At 40.6% G+C, this 21,580-nt stretch overlaps 1 protein-coding gene across 1 annotated transcript in view; it reads right to left on the reverse strand.

Annotated features, from left to right (window-relative positions):
- The window catches only part of GRIP1 (glutamate receptor interacting protein 1), a 336,129-nt gene extending 314,952 nt beyond the window's left edge, over positions 1-21,177 (reverse strand). The window contains exon 1 of the mRNA XM_027679645.1: positions 21,065-21,177. Coding sequence (XP_027535446.1) covers positions 21,065-21,119 — 55 coding nt within the window. The 5' untranslated portion in view covers positions 21,120-21,177. The remainder of the gene's footprint in view (positions 1-21,064) is intronic.
- Between the last annotated feature and the right edge of the window lie 403 nt (positions 21,178-21,580).

Genomic DNA, 21,580 nt, shown 5'->3' on the forward strand with positions numbered 1-21,580 from the left:
TCAAGCAAGAAAGTGTGAGGTTTAACTAATGTATTGGCATGACAGGAAGTAAGAACAGGGATATCTAATCTTTGGGTAAAACAACAGAACTTGGGTAAATTCAGAACTGGACAGCAATAAACATTTTAATGAGGCCTGGACAGCAGCTGGGAGCCACAGACTGCGCCTGCCCACATACTTGGACACAATCCTGCTGAGTGTCTGGGAGCGTGTGTGCGCCTGGGGCATTTTGTAATTGTTTCAAGGACCATTACGTAATGGTTTATGGACCAGCAGTGATTCACAAACCACAAGCTGAATAACACTAGACAAAATTACCTTTACAACCCCTTTTTATCATTTTCCCTCTTGATTCTATGCAGCAGTTTGCCCATACAATACGTTACTACTGTACTGGTGGGTAGAAGTGTCATAAATTATGCCCAGATAACATGCATTCATCTTATTTAGTTTGTCTTCACCGTTACTACAGTGCAACTTACTTATAATGCATGTCTAAAGAGGTAACTTAGTAACAAGAAAGACCCAAAGAAATAAGGATAAAAGACGGAAAATGGGAAATAAAGGAAGATTAAGAGTGACAGAGAAAGAAAAAAGGAGAAGAATAGGTGAGACAGAAGAGGGGAAGTGGTTCAGAGGCCTTCTGCTACTACGAGCAGGAAGGAGAAAGCAAGGAAAAAGACACACAATGACAAATCACATGCACAGAATCTCAAGTGGAAAAAGCTTTTCAACACCTCGAGTAAATCAACAGCTGAAACTGTTTGGGAAGCTTTGTCAGTATTCCCTGAAATTGCTGCTCTTGCTGGGTGCAGACTACTACAGTGATCAGTGCCCATCAAGTTGCTAAAACAGAGCTCACTGCCCACTACTGCCAGGCATGCTTGTTCATGCTACAAACCAGGCCAGAGACAAAGCTCGCTGCAGAGTAAAATCAAAATGTAGACAAGCTACTACATTGATTTATTATTTATTTTCATAAATAATTACTCACAAAAAAATCTTGAACTTTTAATACCATGGCTGCTACAGTACTCACACCCTGCTGCTCCAAAGCAATCAGCGAAGCAGGAATGCTGCCAGAGCAGCTCAGTTCTGCCCACTGTTGAACACACACATTCTTCAGAGTAGTTAACCGCCAATTAAAGACAACACAAAAAAGAGGCTTTGCAAAAGCCATGCACACTTCTGCTTTTACCACTCACAACAGATGCACATGAGCTTACAGCATGTAACCAGATCAGTTTACAGTCTTCCTCCAGAAGTCACTCCAAGGCACATCAAATCATCTATCCCATTTCTAGAAAAAGACGACCATAGACAATACCAAGCAGACAATTCCAACTGATACGGTCTTTGATACGTGGTCATCTTCCTAGAAGTTACCTCTCTCGTCATTAAACATGTACACTTTTCAGTTATGATCAGATAGTAATTTTCTTTATTACATTCTCTCTAAAGTGCCACTGAACTTACACTTCTGAGTTCAAACAGTAAAGTCCACATATTGCCAGTGCTATTAACTTTATTTCTTATTGATCCTTACAATTAGAATTAAAATTTTTCCAATTACTGATTTCTTAAAACCTAAATGTTTCAAGGGAAAAAAAAAATAACCTCGATATACATAATGCATTATTAAAAAAAACAGACATATTTGAATTCTGGTCATTCCCATGTTGAGCTGCTGGATACACGGTTTTAGAGTGCATGGATACATGCAGACTGCCTAGTGACAGAGAGCTCCAAACTCCTGCTTTACATTTCGAAATGATGGGCTTTCAGGGTTTCCCTATTCCCAGCTGCAGAGCTTAGAAACTCGCAGCTCAAGGTGTAACATGAATTGCAAGTTACTCCAACTGTTAAACAGCAGGGAATCTGGAACTGAGAGCCCTTGGTCTCAGTCAGAGGGTCCAGATTTTCCAAGCTCTCCTATACATGGGCAAAAATACTTCCCTCTTCTCCCACTCATCTCCTAAATAGTGACGGTAATGGACTGTGATATATAAATTAAAATATGTATATTCATCACACAGAAAGCAAAATCAAACATTTAGCTCAAACAAGAAAAATCTTAAGTGAGACAAATAAGGTCCACACATAAAAAGGCATATGCAACCCAAGAGGAGAATAAAAAAAAAAAGGAAAATATATGATCAGCCTTATCAGTGGTTTAACTGAGTTCAAAGAAATGTTCATGGACAAGTTCTGATTTTCCTTAACTCTGTGACTCCAGCTGTTTTTTTCATCTGTTCATGTGAACCAGAAAGAACTAGCAATGTATTTTAACTAGGAAAAAGGGATCTTTGAAAAAAGGAAAAAAACAGAAAAACATTGAAGTCCAACATGAGAGAGGGATGATTGATGGAATTAATAATTCTTGCATAATTAGCAAACAATTTAAAGGATAATGAAGAGAGAAGCAGACTATGAGTCGTGTCAGGGTATCCAGGGAAAACGAATAGAAGGGTAACATAACAGCAGAGGACCAATGGACAATCCAGTGAGGAGCTCTTCTCAAAGAACAACAAAAACTCTAAAAGCAGGGAGAAGGATGGATTTGTGGATTTTCAAGGTTATAATAAAGATACATCTGGATCTGGATCTTGGCCTTGGGCTCCAGTCTTCCAGCTTCAGAAAAGACACTGACCAATGACACAGGTGTGGAGAGATAAGCAATATGCACCCACATACAGTAGGTCTCTACCACAGAGATATGGACAGCAGTGACAAGGACAGATACAGGTGAGAGCACACCCCAGTGGGTAACCCATTCTCAAGAAAACCAGAACAATCATCAGAGTTATCAAGTAATAACAAAAGACTTTGCAAAATTAGACTGTGAATTCCATTTCCACACAAAACTAGTTAGACAATTGATTACAGGATTAAATGAGGCATTTGTAGATATGACAAGCATACTCACTTCATAACAGTAAGCAATAAAACATAAATAGACATTTCAAATGTAATACAAATTCTCAAACTTCAGGACAATAATAAATTTCTAACCAATATTCCCAAAAGGAAGGTTATCCTGCATTTCACTGCTAAGGAGTTTATTGCCTAGAAGCAGGAAATACCAGAGACAGTCACAGACAAAGTAGATGAAAAGACCTCTGCCTCAATGGTCACAGGAAACAGTGTTCCTGTTTGAACATTATTTTCTCACTCCTTTTCTCTCTATTAAAAGAAAAATCAGTTAAAACTGAAAAAAATTGCATTGCAAAAACTGAAGATTGTTAAAGGAAAAAAAAATGAAATGTTATGAAGCCATACTAAAATACTAATAACATGAAGACATCAAGGCTAGTATAGGAAATGAAAATCGAAAACATTAGATAAACTAGGGACTTAGGTAAGGTTACTTAGGTTACTGGAAAACAATTTCATGTTGTTTTTCCTTTCCTTAAGAAATTGCTCATTTTAATGTAACTAGAAATAACAAAACATAAAAACAGATTTTGCATATGTTTATTAAATGCTTCACCACAAAAGAAATTAAAACATTTGCAGAATGACGAGACATAATTAAAACAATTTCACCCCATGATTTTTTCTTTATTCCTTAGTTTGACTATCCTAAGCTGACTTTTAATGAATAAAAATTAGAAATGCTGTTTCAAACAAATCATGTTCTGAATTTCAAATTATGCTTACACAGTCTATACTGTATGCAAAGAAGGAAATGAAGGAACCACTAGACCTTTAAGTTGTTCTTTAATAGAAGTGACATTATGTTAGTATTTCCTTGAATGGGCAAATACCAGCTTACATCTTTGAACACCACAGGACAACCTCTATTTACTGTATAACATTTGCTGAAAAGAAAAATGACCAAAACTTCTTATGAAGAAACATTAATCAATCTGGCATTCTTGCCATTGCCAATTTAATAAGGTTTCACGGCAATATATTCTACCTGTTTGCCTATAGGTGTTTATGGGTGTTTTTTGCCTTGAAGATTTTGCATTGAAGATTCAAATTCTTACTGTAACTACCCTAATTCATTGCAACCTTGAAATACCACAAGAGGGATCAAGTATATAAGACTGCATTTCAAACTCAGTTTCAGAAAAAAACAGAACATGATGCTGATAGCAGAATGCAGAACCTAATATAAAAACTATTTACTGCTCTTTACTATACCAGATGATGTTGAAAGCTTAAGGGAAGCCAAAGGGTGCTCATGGTGAAAGCAATCAGTTCTTGCTGTGGTCAGACAGAAAATGAATGGTGATTGCTGTTACAAATGATGGGGGAAGCAGCTGAGGTGTTTAAGTCCATTACCATTGAAAAGACAACCCTAGAAGCTCAGTAAAGCAGAAGCAAACCCTGAAAGTGTCTGAGACCAACCTCTGAAGAAATCTCCAGTGTAGTCTAAATTACAGAGACATCAGGAGGAATGGTGAAGATTAATAGTTAAATTATTCTCTTACAGATGAACTTGGAATCATAGCATCATTTAGGTTGGACAAGACCCTTAAGACCATCAAGTCCAAACATAAACCTAGCACTGCTAAGTCCAGCCTGGTACAATTCTTCTATACAGTCTTATGCACCTTAGTGTTCACATCTTAGTATTGGCAGAGTAGACTTTTTACAAAATTAAATGTAAACCCTTCTGTTTACGTGCAACGGAAAAAATTGTCTCCTCTCTTCTGTGTAACTGGGCTCACAGACTATTAGCTCCCAAATTCTGCAATGGCAGATCATAAACTTGCTCTTGAAAGATCAAATAAGCAAAAGTGCATTTATTCTTGTCTACTTTTATGCAGCACCTCAGCTGAAGGGGAAAGATGACATTTTCATTATGAAAATAATGCCCTTCTTTACCTGATTAAACATTTATGTTCAAAAGATGTTCCTTGAAGACTTTTTTGCAGGGAAATTTTCAATAAATACACTGAGATGCACTAGTAGAACAGGAAACTAGCATACACAAACAAATATTCATATGGTTTAATGACTCATACACCAATGTTCTTTACCATGGCAATACTGAAGTCTGTTTAAAGACATGAGTATTGTTTGTTAACAGAGAATTTATTTATTTTTTAACTGACTGGAAAGATACAGAGCACTAGAACAGTTTTATGGCAATGTCATATTGGAGAATAATATTGGGTTTATCCAGCTTTTTCATTATTCTTCAGCTTACTCCATGGATGATCCATTTGACATTGCCTTCCTGCTTTTGAGGATGAGCAGGTAGACTTGGAATCCTTTCAATATGTTGTATTTGCACAAGTAAGTGCAGTTCTTTTCCCGGGGGGGGGAAAAAAACCTGCCTCTTTTTCTTCTAGTTGTATTTTCTAACCAGCTATTAAAGAGAAATCCTGTACAATTCTTGCAAACAGGAAAGACTACAGACCACAGTGTTCCACTGACTGAAGAAGGAGACACAAGAGTTCAAACTGCAAAGCAGATGTCTACTATGATCTTGCATCAAACCACAACTGTCTCAATTTTTTTTTTTCACAAAATAATACCTACCTTAAAGAAGAAAGGTTTAAGGTTTATAAACCACTGCTGAAGATGAAACAAGCTAACAAATTCAAAGTTCTCTCTTCTGATGGACAAAGCAGAAAACATGAAGACTTGACTGAGAGCATTAATAACTTCCTTTGGAAATTTTAATATTTCTATTATTACTTAGATTTCAGTAACAGCTCCCAGGTGACAAAGTATTTTCAAACTACAGACATCAGCAGTACACAAAAATAGAAAGACTGTGATGCCTCAGAGCTCTCTGGATTTTTTTAACTTTTGTAGATTTTAATGTAGCTGTATTATATCCCTTACCCTGTAGCATAATGTTTACACATACCCAACCCTATTATCCCATTCCATATCAATCCCTCTAAATTCTGTTAGCATGTTTAGTTTTCTTTTCAAGGTAGAATTGTAGAAAAATACCCTAAGGCCTGGACCAGAAGATATCACAAAGACACAGCGATCTTCAAGCCCAGAGTTTTGGAGGAACTCCAAGAACTGTGCATGCTGCGAAGAAGATGAAGATGAGGAAGAAGAGGTTCCAAAGACCCGAGACAACTCCCGAGGGGGTGTGTTGCGGGGCAGAACTGGGTATGGATAAATCTGGGATTGGATGGACCTTATTATAAAATCACAGAACCACTGTCAGAGGGTATGTGCGTCATGTGTATTCCCTGGGACTCAGGCCCGAGATTAAAGGACCTCTCTTTATCTTATCTTATACACTAAATTGGCCTGGAGTCTTTTTTCTCCACATTCTCTTACGGCAACAACTGGAATACAAAATCAAAGTAGCAAGGATTATCTGAAAGCATATGTATTTTAAACTGCCTGGGAATTAAGGTACAAGGCACAAAAATAGCATTGCTATTTTTCCTCCAAACACCTTTCAATGCCAATTCACAGTAACAGCCCCAGAGTGTTAAATCCCTCTTTCTCAACAGGTGATACTCTCATTCCATCCAATGCCATACTCCAGTTTTCAAAAAACTAAGCCAAATTTGTAACCATCCCAAACGACAATAGCACAGGTATCCTACTTTCAACAGATTCAACAGAAAATTCTTATTGATTTCAACCACAATGCTACCCTATTTTTGTCCAGTGATAACTTCTGCTTCCAGTGCTGTAACAGTCAAATATGCAGTGGGGAAAAGTTTGTGTTTAGGATTCATATGCACAATAAATTTGGGGGGAAAAAAAAAAAACCACAAACAAAAAACCCCCACTCAAACAACCCTCTCAATGTTTCCACTCTGACAAAGATTTTTTCCTCCACTATGATATATAACAGCCTCTTCACGATAATGAATCAGGCAACTGAAAACATAGTGGGATCTCAGACCTGTTTGGGTATATGGTATGTGTCACTTTTTGTGATAAAACTGCCATCTCTGAGTATATATTTTTTGCACATTACTTTCAGTCACAATGTAACATTTTTCAATGAGAAGAAAAGATATTTTTCCACCAGAAAAAAAAAAGAATATAAAACATCCTACAGTTAAACACATTTAACTTCTCTTCCAACAAAGAATATGAGGAATAAGCAAAGGAATACCACCTAAGAAAAATATGCTTTACATGTTCTCTGGGAAAAAAATCTAGTCTTTTAATAAAAAGAGAGGGAGAAAATTTACAGTATTTTAAATCCCTTTTACTGGCTTTTTCTTTCCCCCACAAAACAGGCATTAGCACATATCACAAGAATGATCCTTATTAAAGAAAATAAACAATTACTTTTTGGAACTACCCTTTGATCCACTTAAGCATATACACTATAAGACTAAATTTAAGCACACTGACTTCAAAAGGATTATTCATTCTCAAGTATCTACATCAAAAGGAGCACGACCAGCAGGTCAAGGGAGGTGATTCTCCCCCTCTACTCTGCTCTTGTGAGATCCCACCTGTAGCACTGTGTACAGTTGTAGTGCCCCCAACATAAGGACATGGAACTGTTGGAGCAAGTCCAGAGGAGAGCCACAAAGTTGGTAAGGGGACTAGAGTACCTCTCCTACAAAGACAGGCTGAGAGAGTTGGGGCTGTTCAGCCTGGAGAAGAGAAGGTTGCATGAAGACCTTATAGCAACCTTCCAGTATCTGAAGAGAGCACAAGAGGAAGCTAAAGAAGAACTCTTCATCAGGAACTGCAGGGATAGGACAAGGGGGAATGGCTTCAAACTGAGAGCAGGTTTAGATTAGATGTTAGGAAGAAATTCTTTACTGTGCAGAGGGTGAGGCACTGGATAGGTTGCCCACAGAAGTTTTAGATGCCCCTTTCCTGAAGATGTTCAAGGTCAGGTTGGATGAGGCTTTGAGCAACCTGGTGTTGTGGAAGGTGTCCCTGCCCACAGCAGGGGGTTGGAATAAGATGATCTTTAAGGTCCCTTCCAACCCAAATCATTCTATAATTCTATCTGTACACGTAAACAGCAAAGGTTTCAGTAGCCTTGACTTAGAGAACTTTTTCAGATGAGCATCAAATGAACTGGGACGAGATGCATAATCCGTTCATACAGCTAGAAGCTAACTGACACTACTGAGTGTTATGATCTCATCAGAAAAATAAGTATATTTTTAAATACTTTGCTGAATTAGGGACTCCATGCAGGACGGTTTGCTGGTTCAAGCCTTTCACGTGCACATTCTGCTGATAGACAGATCTCTTTTGGACATATTATGAATTTATGACAAGTTTTTTCTCTTTTAATCTTTAGCATGCTATCGATTGAGGCAAAATGCTTAATATTTGATTATGAGCAGGAATCCACATGCCAATACAGTAATTTACGTGACTAAACTTGAATACACGGATTCATAACATTAGGCTAAAAATTGTTCTATTCAAAGAATACTGTCACAAACCATGACTTTAGAACAATCCCAGGAACAGACCTTCACTTGTGCTCCCTGTGTATCATAGCACAGAATGCCAAAAAAGGTATATCCTTAAATACCATGAAAATGCTTACCTTTAACCTTGCACACTCTTAAATGTGTGTAAACACAAACCTCAGTATCTTGTGTAGGAATAGTCTAATTCAGTATCAACCAAAAAATTACAGTGCATTCACATAACTGCATAAAATTCCAAATTTGTCAAGTAAGACATTTAGAGGTTTCACATAAACATAAACTGAATTTTCTTTTTAATAACTGAAAGTAAAACCATACAAATTAAAAAAAGTCACTTTATATAATTATTACAGGCAGTTAGGACTAAGGAAACAATAAGCAACACTTGAAACAAATCAATTAAAGGCTATTTTTCAATACTGTTCTTCAGAGTACCAGCCTAAACACCAGAGAATTGTTTGGTTTCAATGAACAGGCCAATCATGGTATTTCTTCTTTGTGCTGACTTCCTTCTTTGCAGTTAAAGAAAAATTAAATACGCTTAGTTACAAAAAGGGGTCAGAAGAAAATATCGCCAACTCTGGTAAGAACAGAAGAAAAGGAAGGAGTCATGGAAAAGAATAGAAATGTCAAAACTACCCTGATGTATATTATAAGCTGGGAAAGAAAAAAAACATTCAAGACTAGCTTTTCAGATGACAGGGGACTCCATAACTCACCTACAAGGATGCTTCTTATATTTAAACCTGAAGACGACATCATAAAAATCTCAGAGTTTGTGCTTTTTAAAATTACTTCAATCACTTCACAAAAAAGAAACGTATGTACAGGAATACGGCTCAAGGCACTACTTACCTACTACCCTGATCTTTGACAAAAGCAGAAATAAGAATATAGAGCCAGCAGATGAACCTTCCTTTTTTTCTTTGGTTCGAAAAATATATCTTTAATGGCAGAGATAAAGTTATCTGAAAATTAAAGCTCTTTTCATATTAAAGTGTTCTGAAAAGCCCAAGACTCAGCAATTCAGTCCATCACACAACAACCAGTGAAGTACAAACTGGATACTGCCCCCACTTTAGGAGAAACCCTCAAGGCCATACAGCAGGTGAAAATTGGCAAGCCAGCTGGGGTTGATGGAATTCCACCCAAAGTCTGGAAACATGGGGGCCTTGCACTCCATGCCAAATTTCACAAGTTTGTACTGCATTGTTGGGAACTAGGCACACTACCATCAGACCTTCGTGATGCAGTCATCATCACTTTGTATAAGAAGAAAGGAATTAAATCAGACTGTTCAAATTACCGTGGTATTACTCTGCTCTCCATTGCTGGCAAAATCCTGGCAAGAATACTCTTGAACAGACTAATACCCACTATAGCAGAAGGAATTCTACCTGAAAGTCAGTGTGGCTTCAGAGCCAACAGGAGCACCACAGACATGGTGTTTGTTCTCAGACAACTGCAAGAAAAGTGTAGGGAACAGAACAAAGGTCTCTATGTAACCTTTGTCGACCTCACCAACGCTTTCGATACTGTGAACAGAAAAGGTCTATGGCAGATTTTGAATGTTTAGGTTGTCCCCCCAAGTTCCTTAAAATGATCATCTCACTTCATGAGGATCAGCACGGCCAAGTCAGATATGGCAATGCACTTTCTGAGCCCTTTCTAATAAAGAATGGTGTGAAACAAGGCTGCGTTCTTGCACCAACTCTATTCACAATCTTTTTCAGCATGATGCTTCAAAGGGTCACGGCAGACCTCGATGATCAGGACGGTATCTACATTCGATACCGTACTGATGGAAGCCTTTTCAATCTAAGGCGACTGAAGGCCCACACCAAGACCTTAAACCATCTTGTCCGGGAGCTGCTTTACGCTGATGACGCCATCCTTGTTGCCCACACAGAAGCAGCCCTGCAGCGTTTAACATCCTGCTTTGCAGACGCTGTTGAGCTCTTTGGGCTGGAAGTCAGGTTAAAGAAGACAGAAGTTCCCTATCAACCTGCACCTCAGGAAGTCTTCCATCATCCCCATATCACCATCGGCCAATCAGAGCTTAAATCAGTCCAGCAGTTTAATTACCTAGGCAGCCTCATCTCCTCGGATGGTAAGATTGACGGGGAGATAGACAACAGGTTAGCAAAGGCATATAGTGCCTTTGGAAAGCTTCATAAAAGAGTATGGCGTAATAAACACTTGAAGAAAAGTACCAAGATCAGTGTTTACAAAGCCATAGTGCTCTCTACTCTCTTATATGGTTCTGAATCACGGGTCATCTACCGCCACCACCTGCATCTCCTAGAACACTTCCATCAACGCTGCCTCCGTACAATCCTAAACATCCACTGGTCAGATTACATGACCAATACATCTGTTCTAGAACAAGCAGCAGTCACAAGTATTGAGGCCATGTTGCTGAGAACACAGCTGCGTTGGGCAGGGCACATCTCCAGGATGAAGGACCACCGCCTCCCTAAGATCCTGCTTTATGGCCAACTTGCCACCGGCTGCCTCAAGAGAGGAGCCCCGAAGAGAAGATACAAGGACTCCCTGAAACAACATCTCAGCCTTGGCCATATTGATCAACATAACTGGTCTACTCTGGCCTCCAATCGGGAGGTCTGGAGACACACCATCTATAACGCTGCTGTTTCCTTTGAGAACGCACACAGGATCACTCTTGAGGAGAAAAGACAATGCAGAAAGAATCATGTCTTGCAGACTCCACCTAAGGAGTCTTTCTGCTGTGCCTTTTGCAATCGGATATGTCTATCTCGTATTGGCCTCATTAGCCACCAGCGTGCTCGTAACAAATGTGGATAGAGCCTTCCTGAATCTTCGTTCGTGAAGCCTAGCCATGATGATGATTCTGAAAAGCAAGAATCAGTTCCCACTAAATATTTAAACAAATAGCAGTGAATATATCTGAAATGTCTCTAAGCAGAATGATGAACTACTGCAAAACACAGTATTCATAATTATTGTTTTTTAAACAAATACATAAACATAGTTATCAGTGCATGCCTAAATCTGTGCACATGTTAAAGAAATGCCTTAAGCAGACAGGAAATTTCAAAATCTTCAGGGTTAGTGCACTCAAGACAAACACAGAAAATAAGAGAGACCATAAGAAAAGCCTAAGTCAGCGCATCATTTTTGTCAGCAGATGTAGCAAGAGGAATACTAAAGCTTTACAATATTCCAATCAAGATAATATGAAACTTAAGTTACAAGACATGTTTGTTCAATGAGTAAACACGAACACACAAAAAACATCAGCCATGTTTTAACACCTCATGCTTGAGGTCGGGAGTTTTTGCTACTACTAACATTCCTGAATTAAGCCATTGACTCTCAAGAGCTGCAAGTATAAAGCTACCGAGTTATCCTTATACATTATCCATTTCATTCTTTCTCTCTTCTCTCCATAGAGCTGCCCACGATTCAGCTGAAAACAACTGCTTCCCTTTTGACATGCAAATCCTGCAAGTTTATCTGGCTCCTGCACATTTTGTAAACAGTCCTAGCAAGAGGTGAACTTAAAAGCACTCCAAACTGTAATTTCAAAATACACTTCTGTAACAGAGGAGACATTTCATCAGTCCTGTCAAGTCATGGTGCACACAGAATCTTTTACAACACAGTTTACCTAAAGCCAATGCCTTATATACCAGTTGGCTTGGGAAAGGTTAGTACTACCAAAAAAGTCAAAGTAAATTACAGGTATATTCCTCACAAAATTGGAAGCTTTATCAAATACATCAGGTATTTTAAAAAGACTCAGGCTCAAAATTTCTCATTGCATTCAAAAACACTGTGATATTTACAAATATAATCCCAAAAATGTAAAAATATGAAAGAATAAAACTGGTAGATATACGTGGAGGAGGCAACATATTTTTGGCAATAGTTTTCTCTGACTTTTCAGAAGAGACCTTGGACTAAGAAACAGCCTCCACTAACAGTTACAAGGGCTCAGTAAATTTGTTGCCACAAGGGAATTAACCTCCAGAATCCAGAAGAGTTGCATCCATTCACCAGGCAGTGAATTTCACTCGCCAGAGTATTTGCTGTGTGACTACCACTCCTCCTCCTGCCCAGCTGTCACGTAAATAATCTGTTCCTAACACAAAAACAACTAAATACTTCACTGAAAATGCTACTGAGATTAAATTTTTGTCAGAGTAGTAAAAGTGTGTTTATTCCACAACAGCCTCATCTCAGACTCTGGTCCCAACTCTGTCATGAGGAGCATGGGGAAAAAGTGATTATAAAATCCTGCCGGTTACCAATGCTTTAAAATGATTTTGAGAAAGCAGGGAGCTTGATGCAATTCATTTGTTGGAACCATCCTGGCTTTGGTCAGATGCCAAAAAAACTTCTCAGGTGAGAGGCAGCACCTGTGAGCACCAGCTCATTCCTGATCTTCAGTAAAGAGGAGTAATCATGGTGAAAGCAGAAGGGGAAGCTGCTCTTTGCGACAGCAGTACAAAGGACTCAGTATCTGATTCACAGAGATGATAATCCAAATAAAAATGAATAATATAATTCAAATACTCCACAGGTGTATTATTTCTATTTTGATAACAACTTGCTATAACCTTCTTTCTTCCTGCCCATGCAGAACACATTTATCACACAGATATTTTTGATCACTGGATTTGGTGTGATGCTAGCTGTTACTTAACCCAAAAAAACCCCCCAGCTATTGTTCTTAATTTGCTTGCCTGCAAAAAATTGTTCTCATTAATACCATCCCACTGTAAAAGAAACTAAACTGACAAATAAGCGCTGGACTGCGGAACACCTGTCTCCATCGCAGACAACTGTAGAAAGCCGGCACTACTTCTGTGGCTCTAACTGATATCCATATGAACAAAAAGCTTGAAACATGAGGAATCATCTCAGATTTGGTTCACTTAAACATGCACTCCAGTCATCGATATCTTCATTTTGTTGGTTAAATGTAAATGTGTTGGGTTTAATTCACACATTGCAGTGTGGGACAGAGAGACCATGTCTCACTGTACATTCACCCACCAGGAAACTGCTTCAGCAAGGAAGTGCCACACTATATAGCATGGTTCAGTAAACAAAAATAAGCATTTTAAATAGTGCCTGCCCTCCTAGGAAAGACAGTTACTGAGAGGACACATTCTGGCAATACTTTACAACATCAAAATACTGTCTGTTAATAAGGAAAAGTTTGTAGTCAGTTACACAACATTAAATTACTACCCCACAAAATGGTGGCATCAAAACTTCAGTCTCATCCCACTAGTAAAAAAAAAAAATCTGATAATTTAACTGTCGTCATTACATTCCTATTTTTGTATTTCAGAGAATAATTTGTTATTTTGAAAGAAGGCAAACTTTAGTGAGAAAACTAATATCCCTAATATCTATGCAATCCCAGTATGTAAAGAAGATGCTAAAACTATGAAAATATTCTCTGAAGTTTTCCCTTCAGAGTAGCAGAATCTTCTCAGTGCTGATTTTCATTAATAACAAGAAATTAAACAAGGCACAAACAAGATTGAGTCAGTCATACCTGCCATTTTCAATTCCTGTGGTGATTTCCAAACACAAAAGACAACAAAATTTCTTGTGGAATATGTATTGGTATCAAAACTGTCTGTCCCTGTTTATTTGGTTTTTTTCTTCCTATGTTCCCTATAAACTATTTCAACAGTAAGCAAAGAACACTGCTTTTAAGTTGTGACGCAGAATCAGTGAAATGCAGAACTTGCACTGATAATGACTTTGAAAAAAACCCAAACATTAGATGATCAGCATCATTCAGAGCCATAAAATCTTGCCAGTTCATACCACAGAAAACACCAGAAGAGTTTGTGTTCCCCAGCCACCCAGCACAGTCAGTGCCAGCAGGAAGAGGAAAGCAAAAAACAAACAAACAAACAAACAAACAAACACCAAAAAACCCCAAAACACTAGCAGGGTGATACAGCAATCAAGATTACTCGTATCCAACATAAATGTTATTATTTTACCCTGAATTTTACAGAGTGTCACAATCATCTTGCCTGAATGAAACACTGAGCAGGTGATCACCCTGACCCCATACACATAGGATGCTTTAGTCTGTTTTTGCCTAAGTTGGGATGGATGGTACTCTTGACATTTCAATATGCATAAATTCAAATGGCCTAGGTAAAACATTCAAACACAATAGAATTTTACAGCCACAATCATAAGACCCTTACAGATAACTGATGATTCTGCATCTTTTTTTCCAAGAGCACCAGCATGACTAACTAAAGAGGGGTCAGATACAGGCAATAGGGAGAAAGTGCACATCAAGTCTTACCTACTTTAACCACCAGAGTGCAACATGATCTTGACAGCTCTTCAGGGAAAGCCTTGAGCTATAGCAGCTCAGGTAATTTTGAATAATACTAAAGAAACAATCCATAGCAGGGGTATAGGTATGTATTGAGATTCAAGGTAAGCTGTCTACATCTAAATTACTGAAGGATCTAACACTGAATCTTCTGTGTTTCCAGTCATGTCACTCTCTAATGTTTCAGTGCACGAGAAGCTCTGATCAAAAACTTGTTTAGAGCTTATATCCTTCATAGCTCCAGATAACTACAAAAGTAACTGTGCCTGTCAATGGCAAACAGTGCTTCAAATTCTACATGTTGCTGTTCTTTGAGGCAAGTTAGTGTTTGCTGCCATCACTCTCTATTATCAAATATAACTGCATTTCTCATGAACATTAGCAAAAACTGCTTCCCCTCTGAAAAAAAAAATTGTTTTCACCCAATATCTCACATTTTCTTTCTATATGGGGAAAAAACCTTGGTTATGACTCAGACACAGTAGACGATCATCTCCCAGCAATCAGTGAAGACTGTATCTTCATGAAGATTCCGCAAGATTTAGCGAACTCTTTTAATACTACAGGCCATAAAATGCTGCTAGCTTGGCCGTGCAGATCGCAAGAGATGTAGATGCTTTTTGCCTATTCTCAGTTCCCTTCATGCTAAAAGGACACTAGGGAGCAATTGTTGCCTCCTTTCCATCCCTGTGTTAGTCCTCCTGGTCCCAGCAGATTTTAAGAGAAAGAATGCAAAAACTGACAGAGCGTGCCTGTGTCCTTTGCGTGCTGGCGAAAACCACTTCTAGAGTGTCATCTTATCCCACCTGGCAAAGGGTTTCAACAACATTCAGTTTAGCAAACAGAGAAAGACCAGCTGTCCAAGACAGTTCAGTCAAGACTGCAAGACTGAAGTGAAAAGAGGTAGAAGCTCTAACAAGGCAAGGACAGAATACATACAATTGGTAATTAGTAATTTGTTATTAATCTATCTTCTACAATTAGTGTTTTCCAATTTGAGATTTAGTTGTAGTTTCAGATGCAGGAATGCAGCTAGTTAAGCCAGCTTCTTATGTCAGCAGTTGAGATACGATGACGTTTCCTTTCATTTTTGTCCTTCTTCACCTTAAATGTAAGCAACTACAGTGTGCTTTGCATATCATAACTGACCAAATGTCCCAATTGTTCACGCACTAGGTATCTATCTGGACTCCACACTAAGTTTTGGCAATGCCTTCCAAGCATCTCTCTCCACATGTTCATCCCCAACACCCAGTCCTCACAAAAGGCCTTCTGCCATCCAGGTTATACTTTAACTTTTCAAGAGGCATGTGACAGAAGTGAGAAAACAGATAAAGACAAACAGAAGGCCTCTGCACAAGGTTTCCAATCCTAGGTCTCCAGTTCTCACTTTCTTGAGTTTCTGAGGACCCATGTAAGAAGAAAGAGATTCCTCTTGCCTTACCAGGTGAGAGCCTGAAACACAATGAACAGTCACCCTCAGCCTTCTGTGTTCAAAATCTAGAAGCTATTTTTTAACATGCACCTGGAAAGAGTATGAAGCATAACCTCTCTAAACTGGCCTCCTTTGATCAGATGCAAATTGCTAACCCACAATAACATGACTAAATTCAGTAAGAGGCCCATATCTCTCTCTTATCTAAGAAACTGATTCTCTTCCAGCTTAAGATGAGCAGACAAGCTCACGCAGCAGTAACCTCAGGGATAGATGCTTGTTGTCAGTACATCTTCCATGCTGGTTTGGAATTTGAGGATTCACACAATACTTGCATATTTTTTATCCTTGAGTCCTGGGGCTTAAAACATTTCCTAATGTTTCCTTTAAAATGCTTCCTAAAGTTCACCTCATTTCCCTGACTTTCAAGAACTGTGAACATGGATGGAAGAGCAGAAAATAAAAATACAATCTTTCCCTCTTCCTCAGTGTAACTGGGCTAATGTGTTAAACGTAGAGGCAAAACAACTGTGGAACACATAATACTTTAAAAAAAAAGAAAATAAACAAGGCCAAAGCATACTTAGATGCATTCTTAAAATTAACAAGCATGTACATTAAGGGATCTCAAGCAGTCCCATTGTGAGCATACAAGATATACAAATACTGTTTTCTGTACTCAAGTCAAACTTGATCAGCTCTAAAGTTGAAACAGGAGTTCCATAAAACACCTTCATTTAACTTGATTGGAAGGGATACTGACCAAAATTCCAGTAATATTTTTCTTCTTAAAGTATTTACTCAGATATCACTTCAACAACAAGTATTTTAGGTGGTTATAACAAGATCTGATTTAATGTCTTAGGTAGAAAACTGGGAAGGAGGGAAGTGTGCCCAAAATTTTACAGACACTGTCCTATACTGGTACATCTTCACATGTCATTTTAGAAATGACAGGGCTTACTGCATCACGTATATCTTACAGATCTTTTGCTCAACACAGAACACAATTCCCGTTCCCTAAAGGAAACGACTCTTTGTGATAATTGTGGTGGTGAAAGCCAGAAGCAGCATAATCACTGCAGAGTACTGTTCGATTACAGAGCAGGCAGCAGAATACCACTAACTGAGCTGCAGCATGCACAAAAAAGGAGCTATCCACTTCATATTTTAAATATGGTTTTAGCCTCTGAAAACTAGCACAATACGATTTTTTAGTTGATGTAAGTATCACACATAAATTCCACAGTGAAGACATCTAAAAATACTTGTTGAAATATCACTGACTGCCATCCCTAAGAAGACAATCTTCTCCACCACAAAGCACTCCCATAAATGCTAAACCCGACGTGCATACACGCGCTCTGATGCTTGGCACATTAACCCAGGAACATTAACTCTCCTTCACTTAGGGTATCAATTGTTGCCAAGGTGAGCCAACAGCATTGACCACATCTCTGCTACTTCATTTCAGCAAGATCGGCCAATTTCCATTAGCAAAATTCTGATTTTGTTGAGTTTTTGGATAACCTCTATTTCAGCACATGACTTGTAGGAACAACAACGACAGGCTGCACGCTAAGGATTTTTTGAGGTAGGTATTCAATATGGATGGGGCGCTCTGATGCAAAGAAGGGGCAAACAAGGATACTCATGCACTAAAATAAAACCCTACCTGGAGCAAACCCAGTGTGTCTGCACAAGGTTATTGCTGTTTGCAATATCCCAGCAGCTCCCCACATCAAAACAAAGCAGCTCCTTGGATAGTTTTTAAGTTGATCCCTCGCACCAGAACACTCTACTGTAGTAGCACTGCCATCCAGATGTACCAGCTGAACTGAGCATCAGGGGTGAGGCAACAGCCATGAAGTGCTCCCCAAAGCAGTGCTGCATTGGTTTGGACAAAGATCATCAGTACCCAGTGAAACTTCTATGCTGCAGCGCCTTGAGGATACAGCAAGATTTCCATGTCCACATCCTCTCTAACAAATCCACCCACCTCTCAAGCCTCACATCTTAGTGCCCAGAACTTCTTTCTCTTCCACAGTTGAGGACATGAGGGTCCAATCAGCTTCCTACAAGGTGCACACAGAGGACCCAGGATCCGTATTAGACAGAGCTCTCAAGAAGCTGCTAAAGGGAAGCCTATGAGGTTTGAAAAGATGCTCTGGTACTAACCATTTCTAGTTCACCAGAGGGAAATCTTTCCCTTCCCAGTTTTCCCAGCACCTCCAGCGCTGACATTTTCCAGTTCAAATCTGCTGCTACAAATAGACTTGAAATTAAGGCTGCACAGTACCTGTTTATTATGACAGAGAAGGGGAGTATGGACTATGGATATAATAAAAACAGCAGGGGAGGCTTCCCTAAAAGGGAAAGACAGCAGGAGGCACATGGATAAACTGGCATTACTGAGCTACTCACTTCTCTTCAGAGGTTTTGTTTGGTTTGTGGTTGTGGAGTATTTTTTTGGTTTGGATGGGTTGTTCTTTTCCTTTTCATTTTATAGTTGGTTTTACAAGCGATCACCACAGAGACACTTCAGAGCCAAATTAACTTAGCAGGTCTGTGTTGTTATACAGCAAAATCACGACTAGTCAGTCCTGCTGGTGTTCATGGGGTTGAATAAAGCCTAGCTCCTCTCACAGGAACAAAACATTGGTTTAAACAATCAGATCACAGGAACATAAAATCAAAGAAAATACATGTGCATTTAAATATTTCTTATTCTTATATTCTATAAGAGTATTATTATACAATATACACATGCACTTAGGATGGATAAATGGATATTCTACATCCTATATGTAAGCAGGCTTGTATATGTAACATAAAAGGAATTTATATTAGTAAATATTTCACACCCAGTATTACTCCGTATCAAAAACACAGAAAGTTATCGGCTACAATGTGAGTTTAAAATAATACTATTTACATTCACAGAAGTCTTCTGATAGCACGATGTACACAAAATGTTCTGCAGAGTAACTGAATGGAAATATTTTCTAGAAACAGAAGAGGGAGATATTAGCACAACTGGCTTTGAACCAGAATTTAACTGTATCTGTAATTGCCTTTTACTCAATGCCATACTAAACTCCTACATTAGCTAAAGATGTACCTCCATTTCATTACTACAGTGGCTGTTTTTCTGTCTAGTTTGAAAGCTTTATTTCATCTATTCTTCATACTCAAGAACTATTAAATTCAACACTGATTAACTATTTTGACTATTTAATATTTTTCCGAGTCTAAACCAGAAAAGTTCCAGTGACTGGAATCCTGCTAAATTACTAACTAAACTTGAGCACTGTACAATGCAACATACTTCAGAAGGTAATAATTTACTTTAGGCACATTTATTTACACAACTGAAATACAATAAAGGAAAGCACCAGTGATAAGACTATTAACATATAAATCTATTCAGCTTCATAATGAAGATGAAAGAGATTAAATAGAAATAGGAATAAACAAGAACTGTTAACAAATCAGTATTCTAACTGGCATTAAACCCATCAGAGCAAAACCACCACCATTGTTTACCCTGAATAAGGACAAGTCCGCACGTTACAGCTCATGACACAACCTTAATGCAGAATGAAACGAGAAAATCTTTCCAGTTTCTGACATAGCCAGACAAGACCCTTTCTGAAGTTCCCTCATCTGTAAAAGCATCTGATATATTTTGACAACTGTCATCCATGCTGTTTCTGTGATTCCTTAGCCACACAGATTCCTGACATAAATAAATATGACCACAGATTTCAGTAATGATGTATTTACTAAGAGTAAAGACTAAAAATCTTGCTTTTCACAGCTGAAATGCCTGTTCCCATTTCAGTGACTATTTTCATGATGTCATATATTTGCAATGAACTTCCCATTAGGGATAGAATTTACTAGTCAGAAGCAGGGCAGCAGTTCTGCAACAGACCTCCATCTCCAATGCAAGGGAACAAGATTTCTTCCACACAGCAAACAGAACCTCCTCCTTTTTAATACTTGGTGAATTGTTGTCCCTAGCAGGATAGGCAGCTACCCAACCCGGCGGCAACCAAACCCAAACGTCCTACTTCAGGACTCCATATGCTACCACAGAATTAAACTGTAAATCAAAGACGTAAGACGACAGACATACCTGAGTGTTAATGATGTACGAGCCTTTTTGCCTATGACTTACAGGCAGAGCAAGCGACACACCACCTGCCGTGACAAAAGCCTGAGGAAAGGGCAAAGTTACCTTTCTATCAGAATAAATAGTGTGTTTATTTTGAAAAGCGACCAGAAATGATCTCGCTTCCGCCAGCACCGACCCGTACGACGGAGTTGGGGAACCTGAGGCCATCCTTCGGCCGCTGAGAGGACTCGGGGCAGCTCCTGCGAGCACTGCTGGGCGTCAAGGCGCGATCGCTGTCGGTTCGCAGCGGGCGATCGCGGCCCCGCGGTGCCGGCGTCCCACGAGGAGCGACGAGACAGGTCCAACAGAGGCCCGGGGCAGAGCCACACGCGGGGAAGTTTCCCGAAGTCACTCGGAGCACCCCCGCGCCCCCCGGTTTACGCCCCCCCCCGGCTGTAGAAGCCCGGGCCGAGGCAGCGCAGGCGGCAGCACCGCGGAGAAAAGTTAGTTGCTGCGAGGGCAGGAGCGGCGGGGCCCGGCCCAGTGTGTCTCCCCCACCCCGCCGCTGGTGCCGGCCCCCGGCCGCCGCCGCCCCGCACGCCCCCCGCTCCAGGACCGCGGCGGCGGAGCAAGATGGAAGGCGCGGGGCCGCTCGCCCGTCCCACCGCGAGGCGGGTGCCGCCGTGCCCTGGGGATGGGCTGGGGAGGGGGCGCCCAGCGGCGCCGCAGACCCCCGCCCGCCTTCCTTCCCGCGCGGCGGGCGGCTGGCGCCCCCGGTGCTCCGCGCTCACCTCGCTCCGGCTCGGCTTGCAGGCAGATGGGGATGTTCTTCTTCCAACCCGGCATGGCTCCGCGCTCCCCGCTCAGCGCTGCTGCGGCGGCGGGGGGCGGCTCATGGCAGGGAGAGGCGGCGGCGACCCGCGCGCAGCGGGAAGTCGGCAGCTCCGGCGGGCAAGGGCGGAGGGGCGGTGGCCGCGCCGTGGGAGGGAGGGAGGACGGGGGAAGGGAGGCGGCGGAGCTCCGCCAGCCTGGGGGACGGGAGGCAGGGAGGAAGAGAAGGCGAGGGCTCTCCCCAGTTCAGCCGGGGACCGGAGGGGTGGGCGGGGGGATTGTGGGAGGCAGAGGGAGGCGCGGAGCGGTGCCCGGCCCTGGCGCCGCCGGCAGGTGGCTGCACAATGGAGAACCCGGGGCGGCCTCGCCCGGCCCCGCTCGAGCACGGCGGGACCAGGTGCGGCGGGGCGGGGCAGGGGTCGCCACCGCCTTTCGGCCGCCAGGTGCTTACGGGGCGCGGAGGTCCCGCGCGGCGC

This window comes from Neopelma chrysocephalum, unplaced genomic scaffold, assembly GCF_003984885.1.
Source record: "Neopelma chrysocephalum unplaced genomic scaffold, ASM398488v2 Primary Assembly neopelma1_59, whole genome shotgun sequence".
Classification (NCBI taxonomy): domain Eukaryota; kingdom Metazoa; phylum Chordata; class Aves; order Passeriformes; family Pipridae; genus Neopelma; species Neopelma chrysocephalum.